The sequence below is a fragment of the Cygnus olor genome, chromosome 5, assembly GCF_009769625.2.
Source record: "Cygnus olor isolate bCygOlo1 chromosome 5, bCygOlo1.pri.v2, whole genome shotgun sequence".
Taxonomy (NCBI): domain Eukaryota; kingdom Metazoa; phylum Chordata; class Aves; order Anseriformes; family Anatidae; genus Cygnus; species Cygnus olor.
The window spans coordinates 12,661,750-12,681,424 of NC_049173.1; the positions used below are offsets into that span (position 1 = coordinate 12,661,750).

At 45.0% G+C, this 19,675-nt stretch overlaps 1 protein-coding gene and 1 long non-coding RNA gene across 2 annotated transcripts; one reads left to right on the plus strand and one right to left on the minus strand.

The window, feature by feature from the left end:
- Positions 1-1,448: 1,448 nt before the first annotated feature.
- On the minus strand, positions 1,449-16,738 carry LOC121070305. Its single transcript, XR_005819996.1, has 4 exons — positions 11,420-16,738; positions 5,071-5,125; positions 4,877-4,982; positions 1,449-2,513 (listed from the first exon to the last, which is right to left on the minus strand). It is a non-coding gene; the product is annotated as an uncharacterized LOC121070305 (long non-coding RNA).
- Positions 10,690-18,202, plus strand: SLC25A29 (solute carrier family 25 member 29). Its single transcript, XM_040557235.1, has 4 exons — positions 10,690-10,836; positions 11,863-11,906; positions 16,660-16,743; positions 17,347-18,202. Exons 1-4 carry the CDS (start codon positions 10,803-10,805, stop codon positions 18,088-18,090), a joined length of 906 nt encoding a protein of 301 aa, XP_040413169.1. The 5' UTR covers positions 10,690-10,802; the 3' UTR covers positions 18,091-18,202.
- Positions 18,203-19,675: the final 1,473 nt, after the last annotated feature.

Below are 19,675 nucleotides of genomic sequence, written 5' to 3' on the forward strand. Positions count from 1 at the left end.
CGATCAAAACGTTTGCTATGCATGGCACAAAGCAGACTCTAGATTCAAGCCCTTGGATAACCTTCAGTCATTTTGGCGAGGTGCACCAGAAATCATTTTCCACATGCCTGGAACTGCTCTACAATCAGCTGTGGCTCAGAAGAAGGCCGACTGAAAAAGGGACATTTGGGTACTCAAGACATTTCCCCTCGCCCCATGAGGCTGCCACTGAGGGCAGCCGGCTCCGGGAGGACATGAGCACACAGCTCCGTCACAGACGTTCGCCTTGCGGGCACTTAGCAGAGTAATACAAGCCCTGAGGAATGTCACAGCAGGAAAATGCCTCTGCTACTGTAGTCTCCAGCCCTTCTCCCTGGGTGTGTGGCCATCCACACCCGCTGCCGTCCCCTTCAGCCACGTGTGAGTCACGCAGCCCGGCGGCCATGTGATGGACACGAGGGCAGAGCCCTCTGCAACTGCAGCCCCACGCAAGGGGTGAAGCATCCATACACCAGCAAGTACAGAGGAAGTAATTCAGACTGAAGGAAATCCCACCGGAGACACGAAACCTGTGTCATTGTATACGCTGTCACCTGATAGCACTCCCCGAACAGCAACTAGCCGACTGCTGCTTGCTTTCCTCTTGAGACGCAATTGCTGGCTGCAGGTAGGAAGGCACCAGCCCCACAGTCCAATGGTGTGGCCAGGGCTCTTCTCATCCCCACAAGGTTTCTGCACTGGTGGGTACTGGGGACAGCAGTTCCCCAGCCTGTCCTTGCAGACACCCAGTACAGACCAACACCCCGCTAAGGAGAAAGGTCTGAAGGCAGCGATTCATCCTCCTGTACCAGGAGTCCCCCTAGAGACACAGAGCACTGTCCCTACACGTTGCTGAAGGAGCTTCTTCCTTCATCCCCTCTTCTTCAGGTTTCAGAGATACATCAGCACCCAGATGCCAGCCTTGCGAGAAATACAAATCAGCGTTCAGCCCTCTCAATGCCACGGGTCAACAGACAGCCCCAAAAATCCAGCCCAAAGTGATCTTGAATTCTCAGGGAAATCTTCAGGCTTCTCTTCCAGCAGACCAAATGTGAGTCATTCCTGCCATCCTTTCATGCAGGGAACACAATGTCTAAGTACTGGCATAGATCACTGCTAATCCAGCCTGCACTAAACATCATGGGCCACATCTATGCAAAGAACAAGTGCCTGGTCTCAGCCCTGGCGGTCTTCTCAAAGCACGCCCTAGGAAATCTGATATGTAACGCAAACACTTTGATCCTTTACAAGGGATAGGACTCTGCTAGAAATAACTCAAAAGTCTTTTCTTCAGAAGCAAAGTGTTTAGGAGTGATTTGTGCAAAATGGGTGAATTTCACAGGAGATTTTGAAAAAGCAGAAAGTGGAAGGTGCTGTCAGATGACAAGACGGATCTGACGATATGAAGCAATCTGCAAGACATTATGAAATGAAGCGGTAGAAAAGTGAGGAAGAGCTTAGTTTCTGCACAGTGCGTGATGGATGAAATGCTCTGCTCACAGGATGAGGCAGCTGCCTGCCCACCCAGACAGGGAACAGCACCACGGCCAAAGCAGCACCCAGGTTAGAGGGCTGCTACAAGCGTATGGGGCAAAGGCAAAGGTGGATAGGGGAGGCTGTAGGTGGGTAAGCAATGGTAAGTGGCATCTTTTAGGTAAGACATAACAGCAGGAGCATCCCCAGACCGCTCCCAGGACATTTCCAGCTCCATCCACCCTGCAAAGTGAAAGAGAAGCCAGTCCTCTCGCCTCTGCAACCACCTGCTAGCTCATCGATCCAGATCTGCTGAGAAAACGTTCCTGGCTTACTGCATTTTCTCTTCCCCTTGCACTGCCTAGTATCACACTCATATGCATGCCCACCAACTCCTCCCAGCTCATTTCAGAAAACCCTTGAGTGCGGAGGCTGTTCAAACAGCACGGCCCCGCTACGTCACCGGGCTGTTTGCAAATTGCAGGAGCGGGAAGAGTGACACCAGCACTATGAGCTGCAGGTCCTGGCACTTGGCTTGTGCACTGGGGGGTGGGAAAGGGGGTGGGACCTCTTGGCTCCAGCTGCGCTTCAGATCAAATTGTCTCATTGTGCTTTATCTTGGGTATTAATGAAAAGCCAACAATTCCAAGGACTCATATATTTACTGCAGGACTTTTATAGCAAGACAAACAAAACCAGCAAGGAAGCCACTCTGAGCACTGGCCACTGCATCACTTTTAGCCAGGTATAAATGATCGGTGATTTCGCCTCCGGAAAGCCGATAGAAGGATGTAACGTTTCTGCACACATTTCCCAGGGAAGGGAAGATGATGCATTTCCAAGGGAGGTGAAGATGATGATTGCAAGTGATTAAGAAGTGACACAGATTTATTGCGTGACTTTGGGCAAGTCACTCAATCTCTCTATAACTAATCTTCTCATCGGCACAACCAGTGTGCTGTATGTCCACTGCATGAAGTCGCTGCAAGGATGTCAGGCTCTTGTCAGATGTCCGCCAGCCGCTATTCAGGAGTAAATCATGGGAAAAGGTGGAAATAACAACATAGGCACCCACCCTTCACAAACTCCCATGGTTCTTGTGGTTGTTTTTAGTGTTGCATAAATCCTCCTCCCAGATCCTAATCTTTACGATAAGAAGGAGGAAAGGTGGCAGTGCACCATCTTGGTCAGCGCCTGTATAGGATTTTATGCCAGCTGAGAGTGATTGCACTTTGGAAGGGCTGTGATGGAGGAAGGGGATGGCAGGACTGTTATTGACTTCCTAATTGCATGCTGAGCCACCTTCCAATTTCTTGCACATTTTCTTCACTTGAAGAGTTGTAGCCAGTGACCTGCCAGCAGGTTTGGGAAGCCAAGAGCTCCCTCCCCCTGCTCCCACGGCAGGGAGGCTCTTCATTTCCCGCCTCCTTTTACCCACCTGGCAATAATACACTATTTATTTGTCATGACAATATTAATACACAGTTCTCAAACCTTTCATGAGCAGCAGGAGTCATTCAGTTGTCTGGCTGCAAAACATAGCTCTGGTAGGAGCAGTGACAAGCACCAAGATCCATTGCTGATGTTGCAGTATCTGTGCTCTCTCCAGTGTCTGTGGATCTGGCTTTTCCCCAGTGTGTGGATCCCTACAGAGGCCTCAGACCTCTGCTTTACAGCAGTGAAAAATGTACGGGATGCTGTATTATTTGACTAGCCTGCAGCCTTTCTTCCTGTCTGAACTACCTGATCTGATATGATTTAATAACCTCAACACTTCCTGGAAATTTGGAAGAACCCCCAGCTCTAGAACTGTAAACCATTATTATTTAGGAGTTTAGCTGCTGAAGTCACATGGGAAAGATTGTTATAAAGATACTTAACTGCCAAAACTGGCACCAATGCGTTCAGAAAAGAGAATGTTTTTTAAATACCAGCATTATTATGAGCTTATGCTAAGACGGGATATATACAAAGGAATTTAAGAAGATTTTTATCTTGCAGGAGCAGAGAACAAGTGAAATTATGCTGAATTAATTATTGCATTCAAGCAAAAATAAAGCACCTCCCTTAAAAATTATGCTGCAAAGCAAGTTTAATGCTGGTGAAGATCCCCATATTGTTGTCAGTGAGGAGTTACTGGTACCCATACAAGCTTGATCGATACTCACTCAGGGATGTCTGCCATAAATCTTTGCAGCAGAGTACACAATCTGAGTAGAAATACCAACCTATTTCATCAGCAAGCATTTAGTTATGTGCCTCAGATATTAATCTGACCTTTTCCATGAGCTTGAGCTGGAGAAAAATCGAAGACTAAGCCAGCAGTTTGCATAGCCTGTTCAGTAACACCCCCGGCACTAGCAAAGAACACCCAGACACCGGGGCTAACAGCATTAGTCTCTGAATACCACATGAAGTTCACAGCCCCACTTATCACCCTTTGTTTGCCTTTTCCTTGGCGTCGGTTCAGGAGCTGTATGAGTGCCCATCATGCAGAGTACTTGGGAAGTTTCCACGGAGGTGCATTAGTCATGCTGTTAAGCCTGTTCTTTCAGTTTCTAAGAAATAGGTGCCTTTTGTGTGCGACGAATGCAATAACAAATATATTCCATATGGAGCTGGAAGCCCAGCAGGAAGCTGTCTTGAAGACAGGCCAAGAAATGTCTGTCCACACACCTTAGTGGTATTGCCTCACAACATATTCCCACTTTTTTTTTTTTTTTTGGCTCTCTCTTCTCATGCATTACTGGCTGGTGCATCATACAGTGCATCTACACTGTCAAATAATTTAACATTTTGCTTCTGCCAGAGACCTGGTCTCCCAGAATTGACTTTGCATGTGGATACAAAGCATGCCAGAGGATTTCAAGTACACAGTGTTGCAAGTGTATTTGTATAGCTGCTGGCAGCAAAAAACCATTTGCCTCACAGAAAGGTTCCTGTAAGAACCGCCTGGCTTAAAAAGACAGACAGGAGGCAGGCAGAAGAACTTCTCCTAGCTCTGCCTCCTCGTCTCCTAGGAATCAAGGACAAATCAGTTTCCTTATCTGTGAAATGGGCACAACCGCACATTTCTACTTCACTGAAACTGCTTGAGTGCTTAGGTTATATTGTTTGTAAATCCAGACTGGAAAATGTTATAAAGATGCCAGCTACTGAGTTTTCTTTTCTTTTTCTGAGTGATTTCTCAACAGGCTTTGGTTTTGCTCACTGTCACCAGTAACAAATGTATTTGCTGAGTGACTGGCTAATACACAGGGAAAGCGATGGGTAAAGCTACTCAGCTGACGGTTACTAATTCAGGTAACGGGGCTCAGCTCACACCCGCTTATCTCAGTGTGCCTCTCCGTGGTGGCTGGCATCTTAAAACTGTGCTGCCAAATACCTTAGCGCTTGCTGGAGCCCTGCTCTCCATATCTCTGACCGCATGCAGATGCAAAGTGTCCCATGCTTTCTCCAGGAGAGGCCAGAAGCAAACAAACTTGTTCCACCTGCAGCAAACAAAGAACATAGTCCTCATTACATCTCAGGTGCTTTGGACCCAACTCCTTCCCCAAGTATACATGCAAAAATAATTACCATGTCTTGGAAAGCTATCATAGCACCAGCACAGGCCTGAGAACACAGGTGGGACCTATGAAGAGAGAAGAAAAAACCCAGCATGAGGGGCAGAGGAAGGTGTTTGTGTGTGGATACCTGCCCTTGTTAGCTCCCTTGCTGGCTGCTTTAAAAAAAAAAAAAAAAAAAAAAAGGGAAAAGCCATGGCAGTTTATTTCCCAGAACTCAATGTATTCCTACATGTTTGAAATTAAAGGTAATGCTGAGGAAAGGACACTGGACTAACGTCTGTGGGCAGCTTTTTCCTGTTTTGTGGCCTGTTCCTGTGTTTGTTTCTCACCTGCTCCCAGGGAAGCACCAGGGGGATGACTATGGACTGACATACTGACATTTTAAACAAGGGGCAAGACAGCTGGCTACGAGCAGGGGTGGATTCTTCCTCAGGATGACCGGATGCTGACCATTTTAGTGCAAGTTCCACTTCTTCCCCCTGCCTTTCCCACAGACAGGTACATTGGAAGCCAACTCCCCGAACTAAACACACCATGCACACTTCACAGAGGCTGAGACAAGGAACAGGAGGCGTGTGTCAGACCTTGGCCCCTGCTGCTTGGAGCTGTGAGGGTCCTGCTTTCCAGAGGGCACATGTGCCCAGTAATAGACGTGTTTCCACTTCACTGGGATAAAGCATGGAAAGTTGGAGCTATACCAAACTTCTCAGGGCAGTTCACAGCTCACAGCACACCAAGACTTGGTGTATCACACCAAGTCTCTGCCCCTCCGGAGCTCAGCACCTCTGGAGCTGAGGGGTCTCGCAGTCTGGGATCCCAAGCAGGACATCTGGGGGCATCTCCAAGACCCTGCCCATCAGCAGGTCTGTAAGCAAAGCAGCTGTTTCATCAGCACTTGACTCTTGTACAAATGGATCGGTTGCAGCTCATGCTTTTAAATACCTGTCTTATCAAGGGATTTTATCAGGCCAGGAAATTTCAACATTTGATATACAGTACCTTTGAAGCCAGTGGGATAGTAACATCAGAGAAGACCCTAAAGCCATCCAAGGTCATAAAGTTAATGGATAATAAAGATGTTTGGTCCACTACAAATAACGCCATAGCTGCTCTGTCTTCAAAAGCAGCTGCTTCCTGAGGATTTGGAGTGTCCTAATGACCTGGGTCAGTAACATAACACTGAGTGGTGCAATGAATGCAACAGCGTTTAGGAAAATTAAGAGAATGGACGTGAATCCACACAAGCTCAGTGACTTTACATGGAAAAGAACATTTCCAGACACTGGGTGTTTCCACAGAGTACCTCAGCTTCTAATGTTTTCTTTCGTACTTAACATTGCATCCCAGTCTTTCTCTTATTTCACTGTTTTGGTTTATTAGTTGTTGCTTTAAATGGTCAGCCACTTGGTGAAGCATTAGCTGAACTTTAAGCCTGGTTATGTTGGAATTGTAGACTTTGGAAAATGAAAGATTTTCCTTGCAAGCAGTTTGCTAGTGTAGATGCAACACTCACATGGCTGCGTGCTCATGGCCACCCACCCAGGTTCACGTCATAAGCAGGGTAAAGAGAGATGCTGCCTCTGACAGCCTTTGAAGCTTGATTCATGGAGCCAAAGTAGGTGTTAGAAAGGAGAAGTGCAGCCCCAGCCCCAGCTCAAAATAAAGAGAGAACTGGATGAGTTGCTCTGGATGATGTGATGAGCACTGAAGTTGTGATGATGCAGTGATGCTTTAGCTTAGGGAAAATAAAAAAAAAAAAAAAAAAAAAAAGGCCAAGTGCAAAGGGATGTATGAAAGGAAATTCTTCTGCCAGCTAGTCCCAGAGCTGCCCAAGTCCCAGTGAAACTCTGGGGAGCAAAAAGGAGACCCCCCAGTCCCACCACTCTCCATGTTATAGTGGGAGATGTCTGCTGGGACACTGACAGTTGTTGTTGTCACACTTACAAACAAGATTTCAAGATGTTAAAACATCTGAATCAACACTGTGTACTTTATTTCACACTATTGCCACCAGGATTTTTACAAGCTTATCATAACCTCACATTTCTGTGCCGTTCCTAACTCCTTCTGCTTTTGCCCTTTCTCTTTGTGTTTCATTTACCTGCAGCATTAGTCCCGTGCTGGTGCTTCTTTTTTCTCCTCCTCTCCAAATCTCTTCCTCTCCCTACTCTCCCATTTCCCATTTCCAGGTGTTCATGGGGGCTCACCTTCTCCCAGATCTTGCCTGGGTGCCGTGAAGGTTAAAAAGAAGCCGACAGCGATGCTTCTTGCGTGAGAACCAAGTGAAAACTGTGTTCCTGCCTTGCCCTCCAGCATCAGCCACAAAGCCTCTTACACCTGCACGGCCACAGTTCAGACCGAAAAGGCAATGGGAAAAAGGGAACAGGGTCTTTTAAGGATGACATTAAATTATAACTAATCTTTTCTCTCAGGCTGTGAGAGCTGGTAGGCCCTCTCTTTGGTGAGTTCACGTTTCACTGTCCAGCGAGGTTGCCTAATCCTCCCCAACAAGAAATCAGGGAAAGCACAAGCCTTCCTCAGCCCAGCTCTCCAGGGAACTGTGCTTGGCTCTGCCTCAGCAGAATGAAAAGGAAGACAGCCACAGCTGAGCCGGGTCCATGGATCCTGAAGGGCACAAGAGCTCCCACCAACGCCTGAGTCATGCCGTGAGCCAGAGGCGTCACACATCAGCGGGGCGGGTGCAGGATCAGACACAGCTGCTGAACTGCCTAGAAAAACTGCGTGAGTGAAAAGAGCCATTAAATATGGGTTTGTATGAGTATCAGTAAGCTCTCTTCTGCAAAACTGTATCTTTACTGCATGCAAAAGGCCCTGGATCAGTAGGCAAAACGTCTGGCCTAAGTAATAGTGACAAATGGTGAGAGCTACATGACTTCCTTCCTTTTATCACAGAGCTCCTACGGGAGTCACACACAAATACAAGCACCTACATGGGCTCACAGCTGTTGTTCTCCCCACAGGGAAGCTCAGTAAACTCACTTTATCCATAAACTTTGCCTCACAAATGTAACTCAAACTGGAAAAAAAAATCCAAGGAAGAAAAAATGAAGTAAAGGAAACCCCACTGTGGGATTAAGTCCATGTTCATTACTTGGTCAACCAACTCTTGAGGTCTCAAACTTTTTACCAATGAGCCCTCGATGTTCTCTGTGCTAACTTATAGAGTGCCCCCACCCTCTGCAACTTGACGTCCATGCCTGCCATAGTGGGGTTCAGTAGCATTAAACGAAGCTTATTACAAACAGCTTGAGCATGCAGGGACAAGACAGACCTTTGCAGATTACAGCAGTCTGGGAGGGGCTGCACAAACACCGACGGCAAGGTCAGAAACCCAGTGATCTTGACAAACTGGAAAAACCATCTGGAAAAAGAGATTTAGCACGGACAGCTGGGAATAACTGGGTAGATAGGAATTGTGCAAGTACAAAATCGTTGCACACAGCTGGACTGAAAAGGGGCTGGGCATATAATGGATCACTGGCTGCCCACAAGTCAGCAATATTGTGTGGAGAGGAGAGGAGAGGAGAGGAGAGGAGAGGAGAGGAGAGGAGAGGAGAGGAGAGGAGAGGAGAGGAGAGGAGAGGAGAGGAGAGGAGAGGAGATGTATCTTATTCAGATATACGAACAAGAAAATTGTCTGCAAATACCCAAGGAAATTGACCGTTATTCATTCAGTTCAAGGAAATCCAAATCAACTGAAGAAGAGGAGGCTAACAAGAATCAGAGATCAAAAAATAATGATCACTATAATTCAGAGAAGAAAAGACTAAGATTTGAAACCCTCTTCAGATAACCTAGAAAGTGTCTGCAAAGAGAGAGGAAATAAATTGTTTCCCCTGACCACTGCGGGCAAACATTACAATTACGAAACACTTCTGGTGGAGATGGTAATTCCTGCGAGGCAGATTGCCTGGAAGATCAGAGGATTTGAATAACAGATTAAAAACACTTAGATAAGGCATGTGTTAGGCCAAGCTGATCCTTCCAAGGCTTGAGCTACAAGACAGATGCATATAAAGGAAAAGGTCTAAGTTTACAGGACTGCCCGGGGCTTCCTGTCTGGTTTCAAGCACTGGCTTCATGTGTATGGGCTCAGCAAGGCCTCAGCTCCCCGTCAGTATGTAGAACGGTGTGAGACACAGCAGGGCTGGGGAGCTCCCAAAGCCACTAGAGATGCAACCAGCAGGCAGGGCCAGCCTGCTTACAGGCTCTCTGGCACCAGCTGCTCAGCCCCAGGTGGGACAGGTAAGGGAATCCATCAGGGAATCCAAAGTGCCTGGGTGTTTGATTTGATTCAACAGTGTCTAGAGATGAGAAGGAACCCAGCTGAGTGTCCTGAAGGTTTGAAGAAGCTGTAGAAAAGGTCAGGGATTCACCAAATGGTTTGCATGTCCATCTTATCTGCCTACGAGCTGCTAAATCTGCGACTGGTTCTTAGGACTTGTTCTGTACTGGTAGGTTCAGACCTAGTCAGCAGCATCCTCATCTTTTTTTTTTTTTTTCCTCTTTTTTTTTTTCTCTCTTTTTTTTCCCCCCTTGTTTTCTTTGCACAGAAGGTAAAAGTTGGCTTCGTTATTATAAGGTATTCCACTGCAAGTGTTTTTTGGCATTGCAGTGAGCTGCTACAGCTGAAAAAAGAAAACTATACAATGGAAACAAAAGGGGGAAAAAAAAAGCAAAAAAAAAAAAAAAAAAGCTCTCTTCATTCTGCTTCTGGAACTTTTTCCCTAAAAGCTGACTTTGCAGCCTGAAGAGCTCATGTTACTCTAAGCAGAGCTCGAATATTCCTCTCATTGTTCTAGGCCACTGGTATTCCCCTTTCTCAGCCCATTGCCTGCAGAAATAACGAGCGGCTCAAAGGGAGCTCCCTGCTGGGGCTGTCAACAGTTCGCTCTTCCCCTGGGAAGCCTCTGGCATCGGGGCACCTCGATCCAGGGCAAGGTTCGTCAGCGGGAAAGCTGAGTTAATGCACAAATGGGAGAAGACTGAGGGAGGGGGGAATCAGAGAAACATTAGGATTGGAAGAGAGCTCCAAGATCATCTGGCCCAACCGTCGCCCCACGACCAATGTCACCCACTAAAACGTGTCTCAAAGCACCAGGTCCAGCCTTTCCTTGAACACCCCCAGGGACGGTGACCCCACCACCTCCCTGGGCAACCCGTCCCAACGCCTGACTGCTCTTTTTGGGAAGAAACATCTCCTCAAAAACCTCTTTTTGAGTCCAGGCGTGCGGGAGCCGCATGTCAGGGTGTGTAGCACCGGGGCTGAGATGCTCTGCGGAGAGGATGCTCCCCAGCCTCCCGTTTTGATTTCTCCCCTAACCTCGGGTTCGGAGAACGCTAAATCCTCCAGATTCGGAGGGGATGAGCTTGGGGGCGAGGGGAGGAGAGGGGAGGGGGGGGAGGACCCGCGGAAGGGGGGTGCTCAGCGCCCTTCCGCGGGTCCTCCCCCCCCTCCCGTCCCCTCCCCTCGCCCCATCCCTGTCCCGCCCTTTGCCCGGAGCCTCCCCAGCCCGGCCTCCAGTGGCTGAGGACGGCGGGGGGGAGTTGTCCTCCTGCCCGCCCCCTCGGAGGCGAGGCCCCGGCGCTAGAAAGAGCGGGCGGCGCGGCGGGCGGCGGCAGTGCGCGGAGCGGCAGCGCGCAAGGGCCGGGCCCCGCCGGGGGTGGGGGGGGAAGGAAAAGAAAAAAAAATATATATATATTTATAGGAGGGTGCTGAGCATGGCTCTGGATTTCCTCGCGGGATGCGTCGGCGGTGAGGCTAAAATAATAATAATAATAGTAATAAAAATATATAGATATAAAATTAAAGATGGGGGAAAAGATAAAAGGGGGTGGGGTATTTTGAGAGCTGCGAGGGAGGAAATGATAAGTGTTTTGCCCCTCGCCAAGCCGGGTTTGGGTACGGGGAGGAAGGGGAAGAAGCGCCGGTGGTTTCCTGGAGCGAGGGGGGGGCGGCAGCGAGCGCTGGGGGGGAGCTCCGGGAGCCGCCCCCCCGCAGGCGGTGGTGGAGGGGAGGATGGTGGAGGGATCGCGGGGCTCGCCCTCCTCGTCCCCCTGCTTGTGGCCTCTGCTCCTTTCCCCCTTCTATTTTTAGCGGCTGGGAAATCGCGTGCTGGAGGGAGCCGTGTACCGGGCTTGCTCGGTTAGCTGCGGTCGCGGTGCTCCCCTGGCACAGGGATTTTTTCCGTCTGCTCAGCACAGATCTCCCTGTGGCCTCCCTGCCGGCGGTCAGAAGCGGGTTGGACTTCTGGTTTGGGCTCACAGCAGCGTGGAGCTAGCAGAGACCGTGCTTTATCTGGTAGCTGTGTTATCCTGGCCGATAGGCCTGCACGTACCTTCCAAAAATTCCTTCAGTGCTATAGGAAGGCAAAGGTGGTCCTTCTGCAGGTGCCACTGTCCCATCTGTAAAAGCACCGGGCAGAGAGCTGGCTATTTCTTCCTTTAGAGGTGCTTCCAGGCTTTCTATGCTTCTGCAGAGCAGGGCGTTGATTAAATCTCTCTAGAGGCAATTTGCAATTGCTGCCCCCTGCGCTTGCCTTAGGCTGGGGCCAGGACTCGCTGCCGAGCATCCCGTGTGACGTGGCGCTCCCCGTAGTCGCACAGCTCGGTCCCTGCCTGGAGCTCCCAAGCTTGCCAGAAGCATAAAGGCATCTGGTACTGGTTTGAGGGACCACACCGTAGGTCTCCTGCCTCCCAGCCTGCCCGCCACGCCGCATGCTGCTATCCCAGCAGGGAGCTGGGACTGCTGGTCACAACCACACTGTCTGCTTTGTTTCAGGTGCTGCCGGAGTGCTTGTCGGACACCCCTTCGACACCGTCAAGGTGGGTTGATGACAAAATATTTCTGTCTCTAAGTAGAAAACGATGTTTTTCCAAGGAGCCGGGGAGGAAAAAAAAAAAAATCCCCAGATGTCGTAGCAGCATAAATCTGTGATTGAAAGCTTGGAGCAAGCCTCTCGAGCTATGGTTCGTAGACTTGTAGCCTCCAGCCCTTCAGAAGCGAACAGATCCCTGTATGTATGATTCAGCCCTGTAACATGACCAAACGTTGGCCCAAACCAGAAGTTCGTCAGTGCAGTAACATCATGGCATTCAAAAACAGGATCTTACATTTAACTTCATTTTATTCAAAGCTTGCTTTACTGCAGCCCTTCACCACTAACTGCTAGAACTGCCTCTACCCGCACTTGTAACTCAAACCTACTTTGTCACTAGATGGAAAGCTTTGTTTCGTTTCCCCCCCAAGCTCTGCTGCTTACTCCTCAGGCATTAATTTGCTACACTAGCCAAAGGGTGTAAGTGGGCAAAAATCCACGGCATGACGCTTGTCTGGGGCCTTTTTCTTCCCTTTAGGTATTACATATGTATCTCTGAGGTGTTGTTATGTACATATTCTGTAACTTTCCAAGTTAAAATCAATTCTCTGTTAACTGTATGCATTATGCATACTAAGGGTAGCTAAGACCTGTTCAAAGATACAATTTTTGGAGGATTTAAAACCTCCTGAGGCCCTTCAGCCAGGACTCCCAGGGACCCAAGCCCATTTTTCAGAGCAGGATGATGACCAAAGTCGCTTTTTGGCAGCCTTATCTAAAGTCTCTCACTGGAAGAATAGACCAAGGGATGCCAGTATGCTCACTGCTAAGCTAACACAGCAGGTCACTTGACTGCAGCACACAGCATGCCACCCGCCGTGGCTATATTTGGAACGCCTCTACCTTACTGAATTTAGCTATGCAAAGGGCTGATAGTATTACAGGGGTCATCACCACGTTACATATCCTAGCCACGTGGGTGAATCGATACAGAACAGATTTTACTAGCAAGTGGATTTTAGTCCTTGCCAGTCAAGTGCAAGCTGGTCAAATAGTTAAAGACTCTATGTATGTTTCTGAGAATATAAAAAAATGACTGTTAAGTAATTGGGTAATTAGAGTAAATATTTTCAGGAATGGTATTATCCAGGCTTGCACGCTTTTTTCTGGTGGTACAGGGACAGCTGTCTCCTCTCCCCCGATCCTGCCCAGTTTTACATGCTTAACTTTTGGTGATGGGTCACTTCACTGAAGCCAGCAAAACTGCTAAAATTTTATGCTCAAGCTAAAGTTAAGCATGTGTGGGGTTCTTTGTTTGTTTTTAAAGTGGAACAGCTTATAGTGCATGAAACCAAACATTTAAATGTCTGCAAAACTGGGGCTCCCATGCTAGTTCTGGCAGATGTATTAATGCAAAATAGATGTGTTGGCTTAAGACAAAGCATCTTGCTATACAGTAGAGCAAAGCAGTTTGTTTCCAGATGACTTTAACCCTTTTTATGAAATCCAGTGTGGAACACTGCTTTCATACCACTAGAAAGGATAAAGTTATCTACACTTTGTTAGCGAAAACCCTAATGTTTGTGTTGTTAGCTGGCGTAGTCACCCCCTATGTGGGAAAACTAACCATATAACCATTCTTTTAAAAAAAAAAAAAAAAGGAAAGAAAAAATGCATATCTTGTTGTACATGTATATGTGTTAAGAATTAACTCTCTTTATAGTACTGCAGTGTTTAAAGGACTAGTTGGACATCACCTTAGACTTTAAGGTTTTAATATAACTGAACAGTGGGAAAGCTGGTTAGATAAGCCAGAATTTTACTTCCACCCTGACTTTTAAGCTTTTTTTTTTTTTTTTTTTTTTTTTGCCAGTGATCATGTTCCACAAGGGGGAGGGGGCTGGTGGGACACACAGGGAGAGCCGGAGCCTGCAGGTCAGGCTGAGAAACCCGCCAGCGAGCTGATCTCAGAGCTGGCAAACATCTTATCCCTGGTTTGTTGATGTGATGTATAAAATTGCTTTTTTGCTTTTAACTGCCTTTACTTTCTGAGCTAGGGGCTGTCTTCATTAACAGCAAAAGTGTTACTTTGTTGTAGATGAGAGATAAGCCTCATCACGGGAGAGTTACCTAGTAAGTATAGCCCAGGTGAACACTTCTGTTTCTCTCAGTCTTAATTTATTCCAAAATGTAATAGTTCAAATAAAGCTCTGAAAGACTTATGAAGCTTTTTTTTTCCTTTTTAGTTTTAAACTGATTTGTCCCTCTTCTACAACTATGACATGGAGGGAGCGGGGTTTAAATATCCCTTTAAAAATGAAAATAAAAATGTAAAGTCTTATTCTGAACCCTCTTTCTGGTATGCATTTCTCACTATATACACTTCCACACACAGTGGCTGTAAAACTGAATCTCAGGCAAACTGTTGTTGAGGTCTTATCCACAACATGTCCTTGGAAGAAACTTTCATTGCTCAAACAATTCTATTTCACACATTAACTGTTTGGACTGTTAGAAGGGGTTTTTTGTTTGTTTAGTCTTGAGTACCTCTGTGCAAGTTTTTAGCAATGTGAAATTACAATATGTTACTGTTGTACTTAAACCTTCAGTAACAGTGGTTTCAAATAAGACAGAAACAAAATGAAAAGACACAATGATTGTTGGCCAATTAACAGAATAGACAGTTAACCTCTGTAATTGATTCATCCCTCCTATAGGTATACTCACTAAATTACAACTTGAAGTTAGTATTAAAACAATAAAGTTTCATACAGGTTCACTGTCTCATCTGGCAGTTTGTAACTATGGTGCCAGTTTGTACCCTAATGTGGTCATTATTGTTTAAAGCAGAGTTGCTTTTCATTCTTAGGCCTGATGTGTCAGTAGTTAACTTTCTGAATATTTAATCCCACAACAACACTTTAATTGGTCAATATTTCACATATAATTTAGATAAAAATAGTAGAAGCTCTATGCCAATAGGAAACTCAGCCTATATACAGAATAACTATATCTAGAATATCTGTATCTATCTGGAATATCTATAATAATTCTAAACTGCTAAAGATAACTGCACACAAAAGTAAAAAGGTTCCTAAGCTGTAATTATTCCAAAGCTTATACATTTGAAAGTCCCCTGATTTCACAGCTGGGGTTTGAAATAATAGCAATAAAACCATAAATGGAGTAAGACCTACATTTTGTGCAGTTCTGACTTAAGGTGTATGACTTTGCTTATGGGTCTACTTCTTGAGCAGTTTTACAAAACCCCACTACACCTTCCCCCCTGACTTTGAATAAGAAAATGATTTATTTTCTTTGAATTTTACTCTAAGCCTACTCTCAATTCTAAGATGTTTTAAAACCCTTTTCCATCTTGGAAGACTCAAGGTGATCTCAGCCTCAGAGTATGGCTAATGTACACTAATGTGCATGCTAAAAAGACACTAAAAACTAAAGTTTAGATTTACAAAACATGAAATGACATATTGTAGTAATGTCAAAAATACTGACACTAATTTTTTTTCCCTTGAAGAAAACTAACCTTAATAGGGACTTCTGATAAACCACGTCCCCAGATTGTTTCTAGACCCACATCATCTTATTTCATTGTGGTGGTGTCGGTGCTGTTATTACTTTAGGCAGACAGGGATAAAGAATTTAAAGTCAGGAATTCCTCACAGAGACCTAATAATCCCTTCTTTTGTTCAAAATAAAGAGTCTTGAACTTTTTTTGTCCTGGAGTTGCAGCAGCAGTAAACGGTTGATAAGCATCTTCTCAGGAATATTGCAGCCCTCCAAGCTGGAGATGAAAGGCAGATGTCTAACTTCACCACTCCAGCGAAACCAACTTACTGAGTTTACTGCAGTGCAGGGTTTTGGATGAACTAAGTAGCTTTGAGCCTTTTTGTTTGTTGAAGTGTGCTTAAGGCAAATTAGGAGGAAGACCTGAATTGAACTTTCACATTAAAGGTTACAAAAACACCTAGAAAATGTGACTGTCTCCTAATGTCATCAGAAACAGTAGCATCATCTGTCCAGCAGGCCATGCTGTGTCAGTTTTGGAAAAGTTAACTTATTACAAACATTAAAGGTTTGAAACAGCCACACCCTCAGAAATTGTTTGCTTTCAGCAAGTTAAAAAAACAGACTAAGATTTAAAGGGAGGAGTGGCTTTTTATACCTTTCCTTAAGCAACTGTAAGATATTTTAAGTCTCTTCCCCTCTAACCTCTGAAAAAAAAATCTGATCTCAGTGAAGGGTCCCAAGTCCAGTAGCCAGAAACACTAGATGTGTTGTTGTTGAAAGTTTCCAACCTTTTAAATCATCCCTATTTCATGCTTGACTTGTAAATACTTTCTTATAAAATGCTATCAGGTTTGTACAGATATTGCTTAGTGTGGACAGAAATATTCTTGGCAGCTAAAGGAAGCACTTCTTGTAGTCACTATGGGAAAATTATCTGAAATTCTAGAAAAGAGTATACCCTGTTGTATTTCCATGTACCAGTTTTCTAATTTTCACAATAAGTTAATAACCCTTCTCCCTTCAATTTTTTTTTGCCTCCCCCCCAAAAAAAAATAATTCTAAGCACTTCCAGAATGTTTTTAAATGATTTTGCCACATATGGCATTCCAGTGTCCAGCCTTTGCTCTTGCATATACATTTCTATAGCAAATCTCCATATACGTACAAGTCACTAGTTTACCAGTTATGCTGCTCTTGTCATACACATCAGTATCTCATACAACTTTTTATAGGTTCGACTACAAGTTCAAAATGTAGAGAAACCTCTCTACCGTGGGACCTTCCATTGCTTTCAGTCCATCATAAAGCAAGAATCTGTAAGTACAAAATGAATGCTTTGTGTATTTTGAAGCTTCGTATATATTTTGTATATGGGAGGGAAGGCTGCTCAAAAAAACTACAAATATCATAGATCAAGAGAAGAGCATACTCTGAACCTCACATGACCACAGTGCAGGTACTTTAGTTTTAGCACATAAATTTTTCATCAGCATTTTCAGGCTTGGTAACTTATGTTCAGAAGTTTTCCAGGATCTTCCTGAAGAAGATCACTAAGTTGGAAGTTGAAATTTAACTTTACCTTAAAAAAGTTAACTTTTAAGTAACTATATACATGAATAGCTAACTTCCTGAGAATGCAAGCAATAAGAGAATAAAATGGTGTGGGCTTTTTTTTTTTTTTTTTTGAGGCTTTAAGACCATAACTAAAAGGTTGACTTTGACATTTGTACCACTAAAAAACATTTAGTTGTTTGTGCCCTAGGCAGTGATGTACAAAGCAAAATTGGACTGATCTTCTGGCCACTGTTAGGAAGTTAGAGCACAAGTAAGAGCCAGAAAGGACATTTACTGCACGATTTTAGGAGGCTGTCAACACTACTGTTAAAAAGTATTTTTTTTTTCCTTCCTTCTTCCATCAGGCTTTTGGACTCTATAAAGGTATTGGGTCACCAATGATGGGACTTACCTTCATTAATGCCCTTGTGTTCGGTGTACAAGGAAATACGCTTCGTGCCCTTGGCAAAGACACTCCTCTGAACCAATTCCTCGCGGGTTCAGCAGCAGGGGCTATTCAGTGCATCATCTGCTGCCCCATGGAGTTGGCAAAGACAAGAATGCAGCTACAAGGAACAGGTGAATACAAACTAAAAATGAAGAACTATAAAAATTCTCTGGATTGTTTGATCAAAATCTATCGAAAGGAAGGGCTGAGGGGCATCAACAGGGGCATGGTCTCCACGTTAATAAGAGAGACTCCGAGCTTTGGCTTTTACTTCTTGACCTATGACTGCATGACCAGGTATTTAGGCTGTGAAGCTGAAGACAGTTACGTTATTCCCAAACTGCTGTTTTCCGGAGGGATGTCAGGAATCGTGTCCTGGCTCTCCACGTACCCAGTGGATGTGATCAAGTCCCGGCTCCAGGCGGATGGCGTCGGAGGCGTTACACAATACAACGGGATCCTAGACTGTGTCAGGAAGAGCTACCACGAAGAAGGCTGGAGGGTCTTTACAAGAGGCCTTACTTCTACACTTCTCCGTGCTTTTCCTGTCAATGCAGCTACTTTTGCTACTGTCACTGTGTTCCTAATGTACATGAGGTCAGAAGATGACCTTCGTGAATGTGAACCGGGTCCGGTAATCCAGCAGCCTTCCAGTTTGTGAGCATCACCTGTTTGTTCTTGACCTGAAGCCCAGCTGGTTTTTAACTGTAAACAACAGTCGATTCGCACAAGTAGTGTAAATGTATGCTACCTGTATAAAGAATTCCTAAATGTGTTAAGTTAGGATTTCATCTCATTACTTGTACAAACAGCATCCAGCCTTACCAAGGACTTAATATCCAGTAGTAGCCAAGTAAGACGGGGACCTGCCTTTAGAAAGTACTGTACAGTTGTGGCTCCAGAAGAGGATCTGGAGAATCTCATAGTACCAGGAATCAGGTTTTCTTCCACCCATGTTCTGAATGACTAAGTTGAATTGAATGCAGAAATGTTTGCAGAAAAGAAATGCTTCTTGTTTGTAGCAGGAATAAGTATAGGCCTCTAAGGGGAAGTAGGGGGAGGAAATTAAACGTTGGAGGCATTTTGCAGGTAACCCTGAACTGTTTAAGACACGGACTAGCATTCAGCTAGCCCTGTTGTGTTTTACTTTTCCTCAGCTTTTAAGTGTCAATTTTTTCAGTAGCATCATTTTTCATACTGGTTTGCTAAAAGAAATAATTTGCTTCTAAGCCACTCCCTTGCCTTTCAGCTTTGAATAAATATCTTAAGCACAAAGTTAGCATTTGCACTTATATGCAGATGTGCCTTTTACATTTCAAGGCTAGTAAGGATTTAGGGAAACTCAAAGCTATCAAGATTGATATTATCAGCCTTCACCTCTACTTCTCGTTTGGCAGGTGCACAGAGCGCATCGACTAGTTTCAGACCAAGCAGACTTTGTTCTTTAAGTTAATGCAACTCTGTGCCACTTCACCCAACCTGCAACCTAGCAGCCAGTGATGTACAGAAGTCAAAAGTCCTACCTGTGTTGTTGCGTAAAGTGTTTGTGGGTGTAATGTTAGCTTAGCAGCTTGAAGTACTGTGGAAATACATACACCTGTAGACCTGGAGGTTTCCTACCTTTCCAGAAAATAGGGGTGTCTGTAATGCCTAGTGTTTGATACACTTGCATTATGAATTTAAAGAATACTGATGTCTATGTATTTAGTTACAGTGCTAGTGGAAAGAAGACTGAAAAGGGTTTTGTAGATTTTTCCTGTTACATGAATCCGCTGTGATTTCTTTCGTAGCAGTTTGTTCAAGAGGGATTGCTTTAGAGCTATGAACAGCTACTTAGCATTTGAAGCAAGAACTACACCTATTTGGCACAAATAGCCAGGAGAAAGGAGTGCATGCGGGTTGAAAAATGTTCTAAAATGTATCAAGCTAGTTCAGTAAGTACAACTTCTTACACTTTCAGATGGGACACGTGCAATATGTGTTTAATTTAAATGGATTTTTTTCTAAAGAAACCTTATTTCATAGCATTTTGCACTGTAACAAAATATGCTGGAGAAACCTGTAAAACTGGTATGTCTTTTTATACCTTGAAGGTATGTTGGGTGTTTTAGTGCCTACTTGCACTGAGATTCAAATTGAATGTTAAATCTGTCTACTAAGCTGCACATGCACAACTCACAGCAAAGACCATTTACACCTTTGTACAGTAGTCTGGAATGATTGTATATAAAATTGAGGGAATAAAT